Source organism: Nerophis lumbriciformis, linkage group LG32 (genome assembly GCF_033978685.3).
Source record: "Nerophis lumbriciformis linkage group LG32, RoL_Nlum_v2.1, whole genome shotgun sequence".
NCBI classification, from domain to species: Eukaryota; Metazoa; Chordata; class Actinopteri; order Syngnathiformes; family Syngnathidae; genus Nerophis; species Nerophis lumbriciformis.
The window spans coordinates 17,778,422-17,797,655 of NC_084579.2; the positions used below are offsets into that span (position 1 = coordinate 17,778,422).

Below are 19,234 nucleotides of genomic sequence, written 5' to 3' on the forward strand. Positions count from 1 at the left end.
ATCGCTCTCAGCACCTAAGCATGTTTATACGACAGTAGAATTGCACAAACAGACTAAACCTCTTGTCAGTCATCCACAAACTTTGATTCGGTACGTGCAGGCGGAACCCACTTGTAATTATCTTCCACACGATAGGCTCCAACACCCCCGCCCCCCCACGACCCTGAGAGGGACAAGCAGTAGAAAAATGATGGAAGTTTTCCTGTGTGTTGTAGCGGTAGCTACACTCACTTTAATGTCTGAGCTGGAACTAATCATTTTGAAACGAAAACGGTCACTTTTAAAGTACACATTGCTTCGGAATTGTAGGAGAAGACGTTTGCGAAGGTGACTGGTGTGAACCTCGGAAATGATAGCGGAACAAGCTGGCCGATCGCAGTTCTTTTTTTTCTTACTTTATTCAAATGATACATACAATTGAAATAATTATAATTGATAAATACAATTGATATAATTAAGAGATATAAGTAAATATGTCTTGTAAATTAAAAAAAATATATGTTCTTTGAAATTATTTTTATCTATAATTTTTAAACAGTAATTACGAATTTACTAAACTACCATAAGGAAAGAATAAACAAACATGAAACATTTTTTATATTTCTATTTTTCATTTAATGTATTATTACTAGTATCATTTTACTTGTTGTTTAATTTGTAAATTATTTATATCTGCTTTTTAAACTATTTAAAGTAGATTTTTTGTGTTGCAATAAATATTAACGAATAGTCCTGTAATTAATCGTGATTACAATATCAATCAAAACTAGAGATTATGCAATTCCTACCGGAATGCCCCAATCATTGCTGAAGCTGAATTGACAAACTGCATGACTGATTAATTAATTTAGAATTTTTTATTTTTTTTTAAAGTTTGAATAAACGGTAGGAATGGTTTAAAAATTGAAGAGCGAAAGCTCAACTGAAATGCTAGTCGAATGAATAGTAGAAACGTATTAACGATGAAATGATTTGAATCTAAAAGATTGGAAAGTGTATTGAAACGTACTATGAATATAGAAAAGATGAATGTATGTGGTGGTAGTTAGAATCAAACTAAGATGTAAAATTGCCTAAAAAATATTTAGTTTTGTTCATTCTGGGACTCGAACCCACATTACTTGGGTGATAGCAATGGGTGCTATCCTCTTGGCCAAACAGCCTTGCTGTAAAGGTGATGCCCGTTTTGGATGTTAAAGGGAGCGATTTAGCCGTTGAAAATTACATCTAAGAGTTCTTTGCTGCAACAGTGTGCGCACAACGGCATTACATTTTTTTAAGTGGCATTAAAAAGCATTAAATTACATTAGATGTGCTGAAATCCTGCTAACACATCTGTTCCACCTTTTCAGTCCCAGCAGAAAAGCCACAGTGAGCCGCCAACTGACCAGGAGGATCACCAGCGCCAGTCTCAGCCTCTGGCGAGGGCAAAGTATGCGTCGCCTGAGCTGTCCGAGGCTGTTGAAAGAGCCCGCAGGCGTCGGGAGGAGGAAGAGAGGCGTGCCCGTGAGGAAAGGCTGGCGGCCTGCGCAGAGAAACTCAAAAAGTTGGATGAGAAATTTGGGAAGTCTGAAAGGCAGATCTCAAGAGCAGAGGAAAGCAACAAAGATGTACATGGCAAAGAATCTCCCTTGTCCCCCAATAGGGAACATGTCAAAGTACATAACTGCCAGTACAGTGCCAAAGGTAGTGAGCGAAAGATAAACATTTTTTTAAATATGAATAATTGAATTATGATTGGATGTAATGTCTTCCAGATGTGCCCGAGTGCTCATCTGACGATTCCCCCAGTCCTAGTTACCGTGAGGAGCCCAGCTTTCCTGCCTATCGCAGCAGCGAGGATGACGGTCAGGAGCCCTCATCCCCCGCTGGAGATTACACCGGACGTCCATCGAAACCTGTTCCACCCCGCTTTCAGAAACCGCCGCAGCACCAGCAGCAGGTGAGTTAGTGAGTGCAAGGATGCCTGGACTTGTATCAAAAGTACCAAAAACTGTTGTCCACTATGCAGGAACAGGTCTACAAGATGCAGCAGCAGTGGCAGCAGTCTGGTCACCCAGCGCCCTCCGGCTCAAGCCTCACACAGCGAGGCTACTATCCACCGCATGTACTTGGGTTTGACCCCCGCTGGATGATGATGCCACCTTTCATGGACCCCCGTGTGAACCAAGGAAGATCACCCGTTGATTACTATTCGAGTGCTGTCCACTCTTCGGGTAAGTATAACCTCGGGCTGGGCGATTAGATGATCGTGATTAATTTGAGTTCGATCACCGTGGTCAGCTGTTAGCAATTTCACCTCGATCAAACATGGCGGAAATGTCTGAAAAGTTACCGCAGTAGTAAACAGTGGGGAAGCAACAATGCTTGGTAAAATCCTTGACGGAATAATCCGCCTTTATTGACCGTGTGTGTGTGTGTGTGTGTGTGCGTGTGTGCGTGCGTGCGTGCGTGCGTGCGTGCGTGCGTGCGTGCGTGCGTGCGTGCGTGCGTGCGACCTCCCGTTCCACCATCGCGAACATCTGTTGTCACGACATAATGTTCAACTAGTGTTGTGCCTCTTCCCCCTTACACAGCTGAAAGTGCAGCCCAGAAGAATAAAATAAACTATGACTAACACTAGCATAAAAGTTGAAACACAACGTTTAGACGGAGCAGCAACTTCCGTGACACACTTTAGTTTCACTATCTGCTGCAGCTGACCAGTAATCCTGCCGTGAATGCGGACTTGCAGACAAGCAGGCACAGAACCTCTTTGGGACTGTACAACTGTATTAGTCTCGACTGGGAGAATAAACACACCCACTAATTTAATCAGAGAAAGGCATTTCTATATGTACATTTTTTTAAATCAGATTTTTGTTTATGTCTGCAAAGATTCAACTCCTCTGATATAGCATGCACTAAAAAACTCTGCAGACACTGTGTTCAAATCATATTGGAGTTTGGTTAAACATTTTGTTTCTGAAATAATCATTAAATGTGTTTTATTAGTTGGTAAACTTTATTTTATCGTACTTTAAATTCAAACTGCACTTGAATGTACTTTTATTAAACATAAACTACAGAATTTTAGTTTTTAAAAAAAATTCACAATCTGGGTGACCCGCTTGGCGATTGCCAAACCACTGCTGACAAGCACTAATGTATATAAGTAATCAAAGAACACAATAAATAATTTACCATTTGAAAGTGTTGTTTAGTAAATGTTAACTTGAAAGAAAAGTCTTATAGTATTTAGTAAACCAATGATACTTTGTTTACTGCAGAATGTTTGTGATGATGTGCAAAAAAACTAAATAACTTTGATAGGAAATAAAAACTTGTCTTCACCCCCCAAAATTTATCAAAAAAGTTCCAGGACCGTGGCCTTAAAACTGAGGTACTGTCCGTAGCGTGGGATACCTGTACTGTTGCACCTCATCATCGATCTGAACAAAATGTTAGCATATATTACCTCAGACAAACGTGGCGGAAATTTCTGTTAAGATTCTGCAGTAGTACCGTATTTTCCGCACTATAAGGCGCACCTAAAAACCTCCAATTTTGTCAAAAGCTGACAGTGCGCCTTATAATCCGGTGCACCTTATATATGGACCAATATTGAGCCATAACAAACCTAAACTTCATTTTCATAAAGTTTAGGTCTCGCAACTACGGTAAGCAGCCGCCAACTTAATTTTCCCCCGTAGAAGAAGAACTTCTTCTAAGCAGCCGCCCCCGTAGAAGAAGAAGAAGCGCGCGGTGCGTGCTGGGATATATGACTGCGCGAGGCGTGCCATTTTGATTTCCATTTGTTTGTTTATGTAAAGACCCCAAAATGGCTCCTATTAAGAGACACGCTTACGACGCAGAGTTTAAACTTAAGACGATCAGTCACGCAGTAGAACATGGGAATAGAGCAGCACCGACACTGACTCGATTAATGACAACGTTGACGAGACGGGTTTGATGCCGTATCCGCCAAAACTGTTTAATTCGGACACTGAAGAAGAAGAATTCGAGGGATTCGTGGATGAGGAATAACTTCATAAAGTGAGCTTTACATGTTTATTTTGTGTGTTGTGTTGTGTGACATTAACGTTTGAGCAACGTTGAGTTATTGATATATTGTTATTGCGCTGCACAATTTCGAGTGTTACTATATTGTGATTGCACTAACGTTTGATTTACCGTAACAGTATCACTGTTTTTTACGTGTTTATTGAATCAGGGAAAAGTTCCCCTCCACTATGTGATATAATGTTGCACTACTGTTATACCTTGCTGTTGTTAAAAGATAAACAAAACACCACGTCACTGACTTTGCCTCGGGGAAAATAATAAAACAGCTGTTTATTCATTTTGGGAGTGAACAGAGTTGTCAGAACGCTGGTTTGTAATCAATTAATAAAGTTTGACTGACCTATCTGACTGTTTTGTTGACATTCCCTTTAGCGCAGCTCCATCTAATGGATGCATAGGTGCGCCTTATAATACGGTGCACTTTATATATGAACAAAGTTTTGAAATATGCCATTCATTGAAGGTGCGCCTTATAATGCAGAAAATACAGTAAATAGTTGGGGTGCAACGATACACGCTATAATCCAGCACAGGACAATCACCCTTTAATTAAAAAAAATTGATATTAATCGAGATCGGATGATATGGAAAAATTAATTTTTTTGCCATATCGCCTAGCCCTAGTATCAGCGCTCACATATCTGAAAATAACTTCCTAACAAAAACTCCTCTGGAATCCAAACAACAGGAATGATGAAACCTATGATGCACCAAGACCACCTAAACAGTCCCAGTTCTGATGAGGGCCTACACCAAGAGAGAAGAACCCCTTCCACTGAACCTTATCCTGTCTGGAGCCAGGATGGTTACCCCATGCGCAGTTTCACCCCACCTTACCAGAGGCACCATGATACCCAGCTTGATGACAGGTCTTTTCCTCTAATTGCAAATAACTCATGCATTCAGATTATTAAGGCTTTTTTGTTGTAATTACGGTATACTTTTGTTGTCTCCAAAGAAGTGATATGGCCCCCTCGCAACAGGACACTTATGAGGAGAGATCTGATGAGGGTGTATCCCACCTTCAAGAAGATCTTCACCACCATCATGCCTTCCGGAGCCAATCCTCAGACAGAGAACACCACGACCAGGGGCTACTGAGTGCTCAGACCCACAGCCAGCTTCATACAGATACCGAATACTCCAAACAAGAATTAAGAGACCAGCATCTTAAATATAGTCCTGATGAGAACTCAGATGGCTCTAAAGACAACTGGAAACGAGACATAGGCAACAATGCTCAAAGCCAGTGGTCTGAATCCAATTCCTGTTCTAGTGCCGGTGTCAGCCATCAATCAGAGACCACCGTGCGCACTTTGACACGCAGAACTGGACCGATTAAGAAACCTGTTCTCAAGGCTCTCAAAGTGGAAGACAAGGAGAGTGAGAAGCCGAAACATGAGCCCGAAGACAAGCCTGTCCCCTACCGTCTGGAGAAGGAGGTTCTTACCAACGTGTATGACTTAAAGAAAGATAGCCAGCCTGCGAGCAACAGGCGCTCAGGCTCACCTGTTGTGGAGAAACACTCAGAAGAGATTCAACGTCAGTCCCCGGCCATCACTAAAGTGGACCGGCCTCTCGGCACCCAACAAAGTGAGGATTCCCCCAAGGAGAGCGTTTGGGACACTAGCAAAATCCATCCACCAAGAGATGTTCAGGAAAATCTAGAGCCACAAACACCAAGGCGCAACAACTGGATCTTCATCGATGAAGAGCAGGCCTTCGGTGCTGTCAGAGGATCAGGAAGAGGCCGGGGCCGGGGTTTTAGGGACTTTAATTCTCGAGGAGGAGGCCGCGCTGTCCGAGTCGGCGATAATGTTCGAGGAGCTTATAACAACAGTGCTGTTGCTCAGCGGACAGGCAGAGGCAGAGCTCAACCAAGGGAGCTGAAGGTGGAGGAGTTCCAGAGAGGCCAGCCACGAAGGCGCAATGTCAGCGAGACCTTAAGCGAAGCCTCCGAATACGAGGAGCTGCCCAAGAGACGGCGACAGAAGGGCTCTGAAAATGGAGAAGGTTACCTCGAAGCCGCGGAGGCTCGCAAAGTGGATCGGGATTCTTGGAGATCCAACAAGGTGTACACAGATGAGCAGGCCGCCGCTGATTCCAGAGAAAAGGCCAAGACGAGCAGGAACTTCGGAGGTCGCACGCTGCCTCCCAGACTGAACACTGGGAATTACAGCAGGGGCTACGGAAGCACCAGAGAGATCTCCTCATGGAGGGGTCGTGGTCCTCAGTTTGGAAGCAGCGGTGGCTCCATGCAAGAAAATGGTTATGGTCCTGGGCCTGACAGTACTTTTCCTCGTAAACCCCATATTGACCGTGACACACTCAAGTACGCCCCCAAATTTACTGGCCCCTTCATAGAAAACTGTTCAGAGGAACGTGAAGGCGAATATTACTTTGACTGCGACAACCCCGACAGACAAGCTTTGAGGAGACGACGTCCACCGCGTCAAGACAAGCCTCCACGCTTCCGTCGTCTGCAACAAGAACGGGAACCTGGTTCGAACCAGTGCACAAGCGACGAGTACGTCAATGGCGAATTCACCAACCCTTGGCCTGCTCGTCCCAAAGGGAGCGGAGAAGACACCTGGCCCAGTGGCCCGTACTCCGGAGTACGCACCGGCCAACATGCACCGACGGAGGACTGGGAGACGGGATCAGACAACAGCGATTTCAGCGACTGGAAGGAAAAGCAGGCAGGACGCGGAGGCACGCCCACGCAGGGACACGGCGACGTTCCCTCAGACCCGTGTCACGGCGAAGCGGGCTCTATTGAGAAAAGGGAGCTTTCCAAGCGAAGCTTTTCCAGCCAGCGACCGCTGATAGAACGACAGAACAGGAAAGGCGAGCCTTCATTGCTGGAGACGAGTAAGATGATTCGTGCTCCTGATAATTCCCAATCTGCTCCTTTAAACAGGAGTGACACCTGGCAGAATGGAGGCATGTCTTGTAAGAGGTGAGCTTTGGACCAGAAAACGCACAGAAGCAGAAGTTTGCATCAATTAAACATTTATATTGCTTCTCTCCCCCAATCCACCCAGCAGGAGCCAAGATGAGTCAGGCCCTATGTACAGTATTGAGCAGTCGGAGGAGCTGAGTGAGTCCTCCAGAAAGAAATTTGACAAAGAGCTGAAGCCAGTAGCTCTCAAACCAGACATTGCGGAGTCTCTGTCCCAGTATGAGCTCAGCGCCTACCCAAGTAAGTGCTGAATCACTTTGCTTTCTCCCTCTCTATGCAAGTTTAGTTTTGGATATCAATATTTCTCTGTATTTTAGTAGAAGACGACGCTGGTGGCCCCGTTTCTAATCCAGACAGTTATCAGGAAGCATTGTCCAAAAAGCAAAGACATCCACAGGAAGATGACAGGAGGAGGAAGGATCAAGGAGTTTCTGTCAGTTAGAACCATCTGTTCCCCAAACAAATGACAAAGGCAAGCTTTTTATTGTGTAATATCTGCATTACAGGTGCCTGTAAAGAGCAGGCCAGTTGCATCTAAGATACCGCCTCGTTTTGCCAAGAAGCAGGGAGGCATTGGAATCGATCAACCAGAGGAATCTCTTTCGTCTAATAACTTGGGAACGGAAATCTGGGAGACAAACAGCTCAGGTAATTGAGAGGCAGAGTGCAGTTGTGGAAGCAGCTTTTGAATAACAATTACAAACAAATAAATGTTCAATTAGATTATTATTTCCCAGCTCTTTCAGTGCAGTCTTCAGGGGGAGACTCGTGGACTAAACAGGTGTCTTATACCGGCAGTGAACCAAACTCTGAGGTACCATAAGACACTTGTTAATGAAAATATTTCTCATTGTTATTCACTAATGTTAAGCCTCTTCTCTTATTGTCCAAGGACTCTGATGCTGGCCCCGAACAGACTAAAGAGCAGCACAAACCAGGGCCCATTGGAAATGAGCGCTCCCTAAAGCACCGCAAGGGCTCCGAGGTCGTGGATCGCCTGGAAGTTGGCCCCATCACCCCAGTCAACGGGGTAGACCTCCACGTGGATACTGTGCTCCCCGTGCCCCCAATAGAGTTTGGTGTCAGCGCCAAAGACTCTGATTTTAGCCTGCCGTCAGGTTCCACCCCAGTGCCTGTGTCCAATCCTGTCAACAAGCTGCAAGATCACCTCACCACCAATGTGAGTGATACCTGTGATGATCTTATCTTTGGAATCAGTCATGGACCATTATTTTTATGAGTATTACAATTTTCAGCTCATGAGTAATTTGTTTTCTCCTCTTGCAGACTATTCCCATGCTCCGTTCAAATCATCTGCAACCCGGCATCAACCTCAACCCTATGTCATTTCCAAGCGCTGACCTCACTCTTAAGGTATCACAAATGATACTTCAAGGAGAACTGCATTTTTGGAGGAATTCAAAATCCCTATATAGGACAAGAACAAGGAGTATTCTATTGCGTCCATAAAAACTTCCAAAAAAACACCAGAAACAGCCAACAATACTCATTTACGTCTTGTGACCTGAATATTAACCAAGTGTTAGCAATATTGTAATTAGCGCTTACGCTGAGGGACTACTTTTAGCGGCGTTGTAATCACAAAAAGCTAACTAGCTTATACAGCTTTTGACATATTGAGCTTGTGAGCTGCTGCATCGCCTCTGAGTTTGGTAAAAGTTTATGTGCATTTATAAGTCATGCTTCTTACTTATATAGTACAAGGTTGTGTCCAAAAACCGGAGAAGTTGGTGAACTTTGGCATTCAACTTGGACCCGGAGATTGCAAGAAAGAAAAAAAGACGCTTGTTTAGGTTTTATTTTTATTTTGTTTAGCACTTAGCACTTAGCAATAGTGCTACTAGTTGGATCTGCTTATCACTCAGATTCTAAAACTTGTAGCTCATCTTCCGTATATTTAGGCTCATAAATATAAAGCCCTGGATCATCATTTGTCCCAAAGTAATGATAATTCTCTCTCATAAAGTCTGCTATGATTAGTTGTTGTTCTTGAAGGGAAAAGGGAACATTGTGATACTTCAGTAAAATTAATATGCTGCTTTATTTTAAAAAAAAGGAAATATTACATTATGAATGTGCCTGCTGCTACAATACATATATACTTACAGCATGTATATAAAACGATGGAGGTTTTTTAGAGCGTGAGAGTGTAATAGACACAATGACATGGTGACTCCCATTACCTCTATTGTTATCTGACTTTTGCTAACATTTATTTATGAGTTAAAATCGATTGGGGGAAAAAAAAATTGTGTGTGTGTGTGTGTGCTTGTCTTATGTAGGGATGGTGAATGATAGACTAAATTTCGAAAAAGTGCAGTTCCCCTTTATTACAACCTCATTAGAGTGGAGGAAATACCATGCACTGGCCAAATTGTGTTTTTTTGGGGGGGTTTTTACGCAAATATTTCAACTATTGTGTCTTTTCAGATGGAATCGGCACGTAAAGCGTGGGAGAACTCTCAGTCCCTTCCTGAGCAGGGCTCTCCAGGGACCGGTGTCTCAGGAGTTCCGCCCCCATGCAGCATTGGCTCATCCAGCGGCGTCAGCTACAGCTCTTTTGGAGGGGTTTCCATGCCTCCGATGCCTGTGGCGTCCGTAGCACCTTCCATGTCCATGCAAGGTACAACTAACTGTGTGGTATAAAGGTTCCATATTATCGTATTTTTCAACAATTCTAAATATGTCTGAGGGTGCGACAAATTTAATCGCATATGCGCCTGAAAATAGACCATGCAACTTAAAAAAAAAAAATACAAATAAATTTCAACCTTTCCATCACATTTTGCTCCTCAAAAAATAAATCCAAATTTGATAAAATAGAGTAACATTTTCGTCCATCTGTAGAGCATGTTTGAAATAAATGTAAACCATAATAACCATTGAAAAATCAGACTGTGATTGACCGGAAGTGTTGATCACTCATGCCAAACAGCTCAATTTTTGTTTTATCTGAACTTTCCTCCAGAAGGTCTTATCGTTGTCCATGTGATGTCAGATGAAACAAAAATTTAACTGTTTGGCCACAATACCCAGCAATATGTTTGGAGGACAAAAGGTGAGTCCTTTAATCCCAGGAACACCATTCCCACCGTCAAGCGTGGTGGTGGTGGTAGTATGCCCTGGGCCTGTTTTGCTGCCAATGGAACTGGTGCTTTACAGAGAGTAAATGGGACCATAAAAAAGGAGGGTTACCTCCAAATTCTTCAGGACAACCTAAAATCATCAGCCCGGAGGTTGGGTCTTGGGCGCAGTTGGGTGTTCCAACAGGACAATGACCCCAAACACACGTCAAAAGTGGGAATGGAATGGCTAAATCAGGCTAGAATTAAGGTTTTAGAATGGCCTTCCCAAAGTCCTGACTTAAATGTGTGGACAATGCTGAAGAAACGAGTCCATGTCAGAAAACCAACAAATTTAGCTGAACTGCACCAATTTTGTCAAGAGGAGTGGTCAAAAATTCAACCAGAAGCTTGTGGATGGCTACCAAAAGCGCCTTATTGCTGTGAAACTTGCCAAGTAACCAAATATTAACATTGCTGTATGTATACTTTTGACCCAGCAGATTTGTTCACATTTTCAGTAGACCCATAATAAATTCATAAAAGAAGCAAACTTCATGAATGTTTTTTGTGACCAACAAGTATGTGCTCCAATCTCTCTATATCACTAAAAAATAAGAGTTGTAGAAATTATTAGAAACTCAAGACAGCCATGACTTTATGTTCTTTACAAGTGTATGTAAACTTATGACCACTACTTTTATATATACACATATATATATATATATATATATATATATATATATATATATATACATATATATATATATGTGCGTGTGTGTGTGTGTGTGTAAAAAGGGACAAGCGGTAGAGGATGGATGTGTGTGTGTGTGTGTGTGTATATATATATATATATATGTATATATGTGTGTGTGTGTGTGTGTACATGTGTATATATGTTTGTGCATATGAATGTTTGTATATATGTTTACATATGTGTGTGTGTGTGTGTGTGTGTGTATACCGTATTTTCCGCACTATAAGCCGCCCCGGGTTATTAGCCGCACCTTCAATGAATGGCATATTTCAAAACTTTGTCCACCTATAAGCCGCGCCGGACTATAAGCCGCGCCTACGCTGCGCTAAAGGGAATGTCAAAAAAACAGTCAGATAGGTCAGTCAAACTTTAATAATATATTAAAAACCAGCGTTCTAACAACTCTGTCCCAAAATGTACGCAAATGTGCAATCACAAACATAGTAAAATTCAAAATAGTGCAGAGCAATAGCAACATAATGTTGCTCGAACGTTAATGTCACAACACACAAAATAAACATAGCGCTCACTTTCTGAAGTTATTCTTCATTCGTAAATCCTTCGAATTCTTCGTCTTCGGTGTCCGAATTGAAAAGTGTGTGTATAAGGTAAGACATATTATCTGGCACTTTGTTTCGCAATATTATGCAAACACAACTTTTCTTACCTTCTGGTACCTGCTGATCTGTATTTGGGATCTCTATAAATCCTGAAAAATTGTGCGAGTCCGCCTTTGTATAGTCCGTGACGACACCGTGGTCTATAAGCGTCTTTTCATGAACCGGAAACACCAAGAAGCACCACCTTTAAAATCATCCAGGTGAAGTTCGCTTGCTAGCGTTGTTGCCTTCATTCGAATAGTGATGGTGCTGACACTTCTGCTTGCTGCTCTCTGCTCAACAACCCACTGTTCGAGTTTGTCCTCCAACAGTTGCCATCTTGCTTTGTTCCCTCGGAAACTCTGTTTTGTCTTCTTTACCTGGCGCAGTTCATCTTCTTGCTTCCTCCACCTACGCACCATTGATTCATTTATGTTATATTCTCTTGCTGCTGCTCTATTTCCGTGTTCTTCGGCATGACTTATTGCCTTAAGTTTAAATTCTGCGTTATACGCGTGTCGCTTAGTAGGAGCCATTTTGTGGTCTGGTCTTTACAGATGTAAACACACAAAGGAAATGAAACGAAAATCCGCGCGCTTCTTCTTCTTCCGGGGGCGGGTGGTTGCTTACAGTAGAAGTAGAAGCGCTTCCTGTTCTATGGGGGCGGGTGCTTACCTTGGCGGTTGCTTGCGTAGAAGAAGAAGCGCTTCCTGTTCTACCGGGAAAAAAGATGGCGGCTGTTTACCGAAGTTGCGAGACCGAAACTTTATGAAAATGAATCTTAATATTTATCCATATATAAAGCGCACCGGGTTAAAAGCCGCACTGTCAGCTTTTGAGTAAATTTGTGGTTTTTAGGTGCGGCTAATGGTGCGGAAAATACGGTATATGAATATATATATAATATATGACGAAACGTTCGTCAAGTGAAACAGATTTCCCCATAAGAAACAATGTAAACATGAATAATTTGTCGTAGCTTCGACAAAATTCCCTATTTTATCTTATAAAATGCACACTTTATCGGTTGTCCTCTCCTCCGTTCTTGTTTGGCCGCATTAGTTCTGCATTTCAGAGCCAACTCAATTACATTATTTACATAAAATAATAATCGATACTGGCACTTTTTTTCCAACGATTTAGAATTGTCCACGTTCCAATTGTGATGCATGGAAGAGTCGATAATTTTTCCCAACTCTGTTTAATACTGACTAATGTGTTTTTCTACAGGAAGTCATATCCCCCCATTATATCTGGATGGTCATGTCTTTCCCAGCCAGCCCCGTCTGGTTCCACCTACAATGACTCAGCAGCAGAGCTACCAACAAGTATGTCCACACACAGCCACAGCATTGTGTGTATTTTGTCAGAATTGTATGTTTCATTTGTAAACCCTTTTCAGGCAGCGCAGCAGATTCCCATTTCTTTGCACACGTCTCTTCAGGCTCAGGCTCAGTTGGGTCTAAGAGGAGGTCTGCCAGTGTCCCAGTCCCAAGACATGTTCAATTCTATCCCCCCGTTCAGGTACAGAGCAGTACTTCATGTAGTTTGTGTTGTGTGAGTGGCTTTGTTGTCTGACTTATTATCGCCCTTCAGGTCGCAGGTTTACATGCACCCCAACCTTTCTCAGCCCAGCCCCATGGTGCTGTCGGGCGGAGGTCCTCTGAAGGGGCCATACTCCCCTTTTCCCGGCCTGCAGCCCTCAGACATAGTCAAGCCCACGTCGGGCTCGCACTATCAGCCGATGAACGGCAGCCAGCAGCTGGTGTATGACAACCAGTTGAACCAGGGGCCCAGCATGGGTTCCTCCCAGTTGATGGATTCTCAACTCATCCAGGTCAGCGCACCTGCTGAGAGTTTTCCGGTGTAACGATTAACCTCAGGCTGATTATCTCAACGCCCGTGTGGTTCCTCTCATCAGGTGACCATGCCTTTACCTGGCTCTCAGCTGCGCTACGGCTCGGCTCAGCAGCATCTCATCCTCCCTCAGTCCATCCAGCTGCAGCAAGGCCAGAATCTGTCAGTAGGAGCGACACGCCGAATGATGCCGCCCGGCTCGCAGCCGCAAGTCATGCCCGGTAGCCGGGAGGTAAGTCACCCCTGAGTGACTGCATGGCACGGCTGGATTAAGTTTGTTTGACTTGCTGTTTTCCTTTTGTTCATTAGAGCTCACAGATGGAAATGAAGGCTTTCCAGTTCTCGGAAAAGCTCAGTCATTCGATGTCTGGAGGCTCCTACAGGTCAGTGCAAGTTACCTATCTTCATCAATAAATGTTTGATGCAGGACTTAATTGCCTCTGTTCATCAGGCCTGGATCTGCTAGCCCCAGTGGCAAGCCATCTGGTCACGGGGGCCCGGTTGGACCTTTGCCCCCTCATTATACACAACAGGTACCCTTTTGCTTTAGTCAGTAAACGCCCTTTCCCTAGAATTATTACATATTTTTAACTGAACTATTTATGTTTCTGCCCTACAACCCGACCACCCACAACCATCAGGTCCAAGCCGCTCAGGGCAACATGGTGATGCACATGCGACCCCCCACCGGCCCCTTCCCCAGCCCCATCCAGAGACCAGTCATGCAGGTCAACAAGCCTGTCATCATCCGCTCCCCCCCTTACTCCAATCCCGGTCGCGACCTCCCCCACCACCGTACCCCTCCCTCGGCCCCCGAGGCCCTTGTCAAAGGGCCCGAGGATGGCATGAAGGTGAGCCACCCCATGTAAACCTAGGTAATTTCATTTCTTTTTCTCAATATGTTTTGATTGCTTGTGTGAATGTGATGTTTATGGTCTGAAGGCTGTTTAAAGTAATAGCTGGGATTATGTGCGTGGGAACACTGATGTTGGAGATTGTTTGCATTTTGGGGAAATAATAGGTATAAAATGAAGGCGTTTCCATGGTAACACGGTGTTCATCCTAAAACTTAAGTACCGTATTTTCCGCACTATAAGGCGCACCGGATTATTAGCCGCACCTTCTATGAATTACATATTTCATAATTTTGTCCACCAATAAGCCGCCCCGGACTATAAGCCGCGCCTACGCTGCGCTAAAGTGAATGTCAAAAAAACGCTGCGCTAAAGTGAATGTCAAAAAAACAGTCAGATAGTTCAGTCAAACTTTAATAATATATTGAAAACCAGCGTTCTAACAACTCTGTCCCAAAATGTACGCAAATGTGCAATCACAAACATAGTAAAATTCAAAATGGTGTAGAGCAATAGTAACATAATGTTGCTCGAACGTTAATGTCACAACACACAAAATAAACATAGCGCTCACCTTCTGAAGTTATTCTTCATTCGTAAATCCTTCGAATTCTTCGTCTTCGGTGTCCGAATTGAAAAGTTGCGCAAGCGTGGTATCCAAAATGGCCGGTTCCGTCTCGTAGAAGTCATCGGGAGTCAGTGTCGCTGTTGTTCTGTGAATCCTGCCTTCCGGAAAGCTCGGACCACAGTTGTGACCGAAATATCTGCCCAAGCATTTACGATCCACTGGCAAATGTTGGCGTATGTCGTCCGAGGCTGTCTGCCCGTCTTAGTGAAGGTGTGTTCGCCTTCGGAGCTGTGTGAAAAAAGCCACCCGGCCTCTTCGCGTAAACTTCCCTTAACCACTCGCTCATCTTTTCTTCATCCATCCATCCCTTCGAGTTAGCTTTTATGATGACGCCGGCTGGAAAGGTCTCTTTTGGCAAGGTCTTCCTTTTGAATATCACCATGAGTGGAAGTTAGCATGGCAAGCTAGAACCACAGTGAAGGATGACTTCATTCCCTGTGGTGCGAATATTCACCGTACGTGCTCCCGTTCCACAGTGCGGTTCAGTTGCTGTGAAATACGGTAGTAATCCGTGTGCGGATGGAGAGATTGCGTCTTTTTATGAACCGGATCGCTTAGTAGGAGCCATTTTGTGGTCTTTACAGATGTAAACAGGAAATGAAACGTACGGTGATATCCGCGCGTTTTTTCTTCTTCTTCCGGGGGCGGGTGAAGCGCTTCCTGTTCTATGGGGGCGGGTGAAGCGCTTCCTGTTCTATGGGGGCGGGTGCTTTCCTTGGCGGTTGCTTGCGTAGAAGAAGAAGCGCTTCCTGTTCTACCGGGAAAAAAGATGGCGGCTGTTTACCGAAGTTGCGAGATCGAAACTTTATGAAAATTAATCGTAATAAAGCGCACCGGGTTATAAGGCGCACTGTTAGCTTTTGAGAAAATTTGTGGTTTTTAGGTGCGCCTTATAGTGCGGAAAATACGGTATATCTAAATACAGATGAAACTCAAAAACTTAAGAATATTGTGCAAAAGTTAATTCATGTCAACAATTTAACTTCAAATGTGATATAACATTTTTACATGCAAACTGAGATATGTCAAGCCTGTATTTGTTATAATTTTATACAGTTTTAGAAAACCCCACATTTTCTGAGTTTCTATTTTAGGTCTTCATAAGCTGTGAACCATAATCATCAAAATTATATCTTGAGTTGTATGTCATTTTTAGTTTAACCTTGTAGATCTGCCGTATTATTCGGAGTATAAGTCGCACTGGAGTATAAGTTGCATTTTTTGGGGAAATGTATTTGATAAAACCCAACACCAAGAATAGACATTTGAAAGGCAATTTAAAATAAATAAAGAATAGTGAACAACAGGCTGAATAAGTGTACGTTATATGAGGCATAAATAACCAACTGAGAACGTGCCTGGTATGTTAACGTAACATATTATGGTAAGAGTCATTCAATTAACTATAACATATAGAACATGTTATACGTTTACCAAACAATCTGTCACTCCTAATCGCTAAATCCCATGAAATCTTATACGTCTAGTCTCTTACGTGAATGAGCTTAATAATATTATTTGATATTTTACGGTAATGTGTTAATAATTTCACACAAGTCGCTCCTGAGTATAAGTCACACCCCCGGCCAAACTATGAAAAAAACTGCGACTTATAGTCCGAAAAATACGGTAATTGTTGGAATAAACAAACTTTTGCACAATATATATATATTTTTTGTTTCACTTGTACATGTAAAGTTTGAGGTATCCAATCCACATGTTTGGGTTTGGAAACAAATAGAACAATAACTGGAACTAGTCAGTTCCACTGTCCAACTACCACCATGATACAACTTTATTTACTGTCATTTAGTGTAAAAAAAAAAATCATGTTTTGAAATGCAGGGGTTTTTATTGTATGCAATGCAGCAGCTTGAGAAAAAAACTTTTTAAAGTTGTTAAATAGTAAAAAGTAATGTTTTAACATTTGTGTTATTCAAGTGTAAATAAGTAAATAATAACTTACTAGGTCATTATCTTCAATTAAATTGGCATTATTGTCTTGTGTAACGGTATACACACACAGTCATATATGAAGCCCGAAAAATACTTCAATTATACTACAATTATACTAAAATCTGATTTTTTTAATCATCTCATAGTGTTTACTCTTCACTGTCAAAATAATAATTATTGCCCCTAAACTTAAGTTAGCAAGTTGAAAAAACAACTTTATTTTTGTCCAGCTGCAGCACATTGCACTGATAACCACTGCCCTACAGAATTGTGTGATTTGCTGTATTTATTTTAGTGATTCATGCTGTTAGTAATCCCCCACCCCTTTTTTTTAAAAAATGGCACAGAATAAAAGCCTGCGAGACGTGCGCAAAGCAGTATGCGAGGGCAAGATGCTTTCCGGGGGGATCATGACCAGCAATCTCCAGGAGCCCCTCTCCTCTTCCACAGGTCACGCCAAGCCAGCACGCACTGGAGCCATCAAACCCCAGGCGGTCAAGTTGGAGGAGGGCAAGGCGTAGTAAAAACAATGGACCTAAACGACAAACATCAAAATATATATGTACAAAAAAATCACCACCCAGCCTACAAACACACAACAAAAGCTCCTTGCACAAGGTCAGAGCCTTAAGAGACCATCTGAAGCAGAAGGCAGGGCACCTGGACAATTCTTTATTTCACATGCAAGACATATAAATATATATATATAAATAAATGAATACATAACATCATTTTAAACAGATCTCCTCTAAGGTCCTCTTTATTTATTTCTTTGTTAAATCCTTTCTTGCCAAACTGTAATAACTCATAATAAAAATAATAATGGACTTGAGCCTTTACAAATAGGCTTGTTTGGACATTTTTTTTTTTTTTAAATAAATTCAAATACAGATGTGTTTGTCGGTGAATGTTCTTGTCACCACAAATTTTATTATAGCAGGAACAAAGAAAATCTGATTAAAGAACATGATTGCATGTCAAGTATCCCTTCTGGGGGAAAAACGACTTTTACACTCTTGGCGATTTGTTTGGTTTTACTTACCCCTCCGCACAAAGAAATCATGTTTCTTTCTTCTATGTGAGAGGAATGTGTGCATGTGGGCACTCTTACTTTTTCCCCCCACCCTCCAGAACATGTTTTGTACCTCATCAGCTCTTGAGGATGTGAATGAAATGTTGGCTTGTAGGTCCATTTTGTTTGAAGGCTCCCCACAATTCCAATGATCATTTCTTTCCGCAGCTCCTATGTGGTCTCTGAGGTGGCACGAGCAATAAATGCCACAAACCAGGGTCCAAATATCTGAACGAAAGACAAACGGGGAGCAGTTTGCATTGCGTAATTCAACATTTTTTTGCTTTTGTGTGTGTGAGAGCACAGTTACAGTGAACCCACAAAGGACTTTTCTAGTGTTTTGAAAATGTGAAAACCGTTGGAGTCACCTGTTCATTATTATTCTGATTTTGTTTTATAACAAGACACAACAAAGCTGGTTAATTCAACAAGTATGCTTTACTGTACTGCAACGCTCTATGACACTACTACACAAAAAACATGATTTTGGGACATCTCTGAATGGACTTGCTTTTTGGGAGTGCCCCTTTCTTTATTTTTCTGCAAAACCCCCAACTTAACGCTTTGTTATCTACGCAAAATGTTGCCCACTTTTTTTCTTTTTTTTAAGATGCATATTTAATTTTTGTCACAAAAAAATGGACCAGCGCTTTCTAAGGCTGATCCAAGCATTTTATTTATCCTTCCTTGATAACTTTTTGGTCATTACTTGCCCTTGTTTAAAAACAAAAAAAGAGCTTATTGAAAGAAAATGAAATAAAGCGGTTGTGATTTCTTAAATGTTGATTCTGTATTCTCAATTTTCTTAATTAACTTTTTCAATCGGTTAAAACTTTACTACCATTTTGCTTTACAATACCGTTTCTGCTACCTTCACACTTAAGCTTGCTGTATATTTTTTCAGCAAATCTTTGTTTAATAAATGTGTATTTGTACAATTATTTCATGTATATCCAATATGATTTCAATGAGTGTACAAACTTTTTTCCATCAATGGCTGCATAAAAACAATCAAGGATTCAGGGGACTACGTCGGATATTTTTTTTCAACAAAATAAATAAAATAAAATAAACGATTGTCTTTACATTGTGCCTTTTTCTCTCAAGTCTGTCTAATTTTATTTCTACATCGTGTCCCTCACCAATGGTTCTCATACCATAGTTTGAGGATATGTGATCAAAATAAGCTTTTAAAAAAAATAAAAAAATTAACACGATAGGGACACGCGGCAGGAAATAGATGATTGATTGATTGATTGAGACTTTTATTAGATTGCACAGTACAGTACATATTCCGTACAATTGACCACTAAATGGTAACGCCCGAATACGTTTTTCAACTTGTTTAAGTCGGGGTCCACGTTAATCAATTCATGGCAGATGTGGGGTTTTTTTCTTCAA

General features: G+C 42.1%; 1 protein-coding gene across 2 annotated transcripts in view; it reads left to right on the forward strand.

Moving 5' to 3' along the window:
* The window catches only part of prrc2b (proline-rich coiled-coil 2B), a 42,006-nt gene extending 23,232 nt beyond the window's left edge, over positions 1-18,774 (forward strand). The window contains exons 12-31 of one of the 2 annotated variants that reach the window (XM_061926958.1): positions 1,353-1,686; positions 1,758-1,942; positions 2,012-2,216; positions 4,754-4,934; positions 5,024-7,024; positions 7,110-7,267; positions 7,345-7,460; positions 7,534-7,675; positions 7,750-7,841; positions 7,920-8,207; positions 8,315-8,401; positions 9,479-9,671; positions 12,697-12,794; positions 12,869-12,990; positions 13,063-13,303; positions 13,388-13,555; positions 13,633-13,706; positions 13,775-13,856; positions 13,965-14,174; positions 17,109-18,774. In XM_061926958.1, the coding sequence (XP_061782942.1) occupies positions 1,353-1,686; positions 1,758-1,942; positions 2,012-2,216; positions 4,754-4,934; positions 5,024-7,024; positions 7,110-7,267; positions 7,345-7,460; positions 7,534-7,675; positions 7,750-7,841; positions 7,920-8,207; positions 8,315-8,401; positions 9,479-9,671; positions 12,697-12,794; positions 12,869-12,990; positions 13,063-13,303; positions 13,388-13,555; positions 13,633-13,706; positions 13,775-13,856; positions 13,965-14,174; positions 17,109-17,282 (5,151 nt within the window). In that variant the 3' untranslated portion in view covers positions 17,283-18,774. The remainder of the gene's footprint in view (positions 1-1,352; positions 1,687-1,757; positions 1,943-2,011; positions 2,217-4,753; positions 4,935-5,023; positions 7,025-7,109; positions 7,268-7,344; positions 7,461-7,533; positions 7,676-7,749; positions 7,842-7,919; positions 8,208-8,314; positions 8,402-9,478; positions 9,672-12,696; positions 12,795-12,868; positions 12,991-13,062; positions 13,304-13,387; positions 13,556-13,632; positions 13,707-13,774; positions 13,857-13,964; positions 14,175-17,108) is intronic. The other variant, XM_061926959.1, reaches the window with a different exon arrangement.
* The last annotated feature ends 460 nt before the right edge of the window (positions 18,775-19,234 follow it).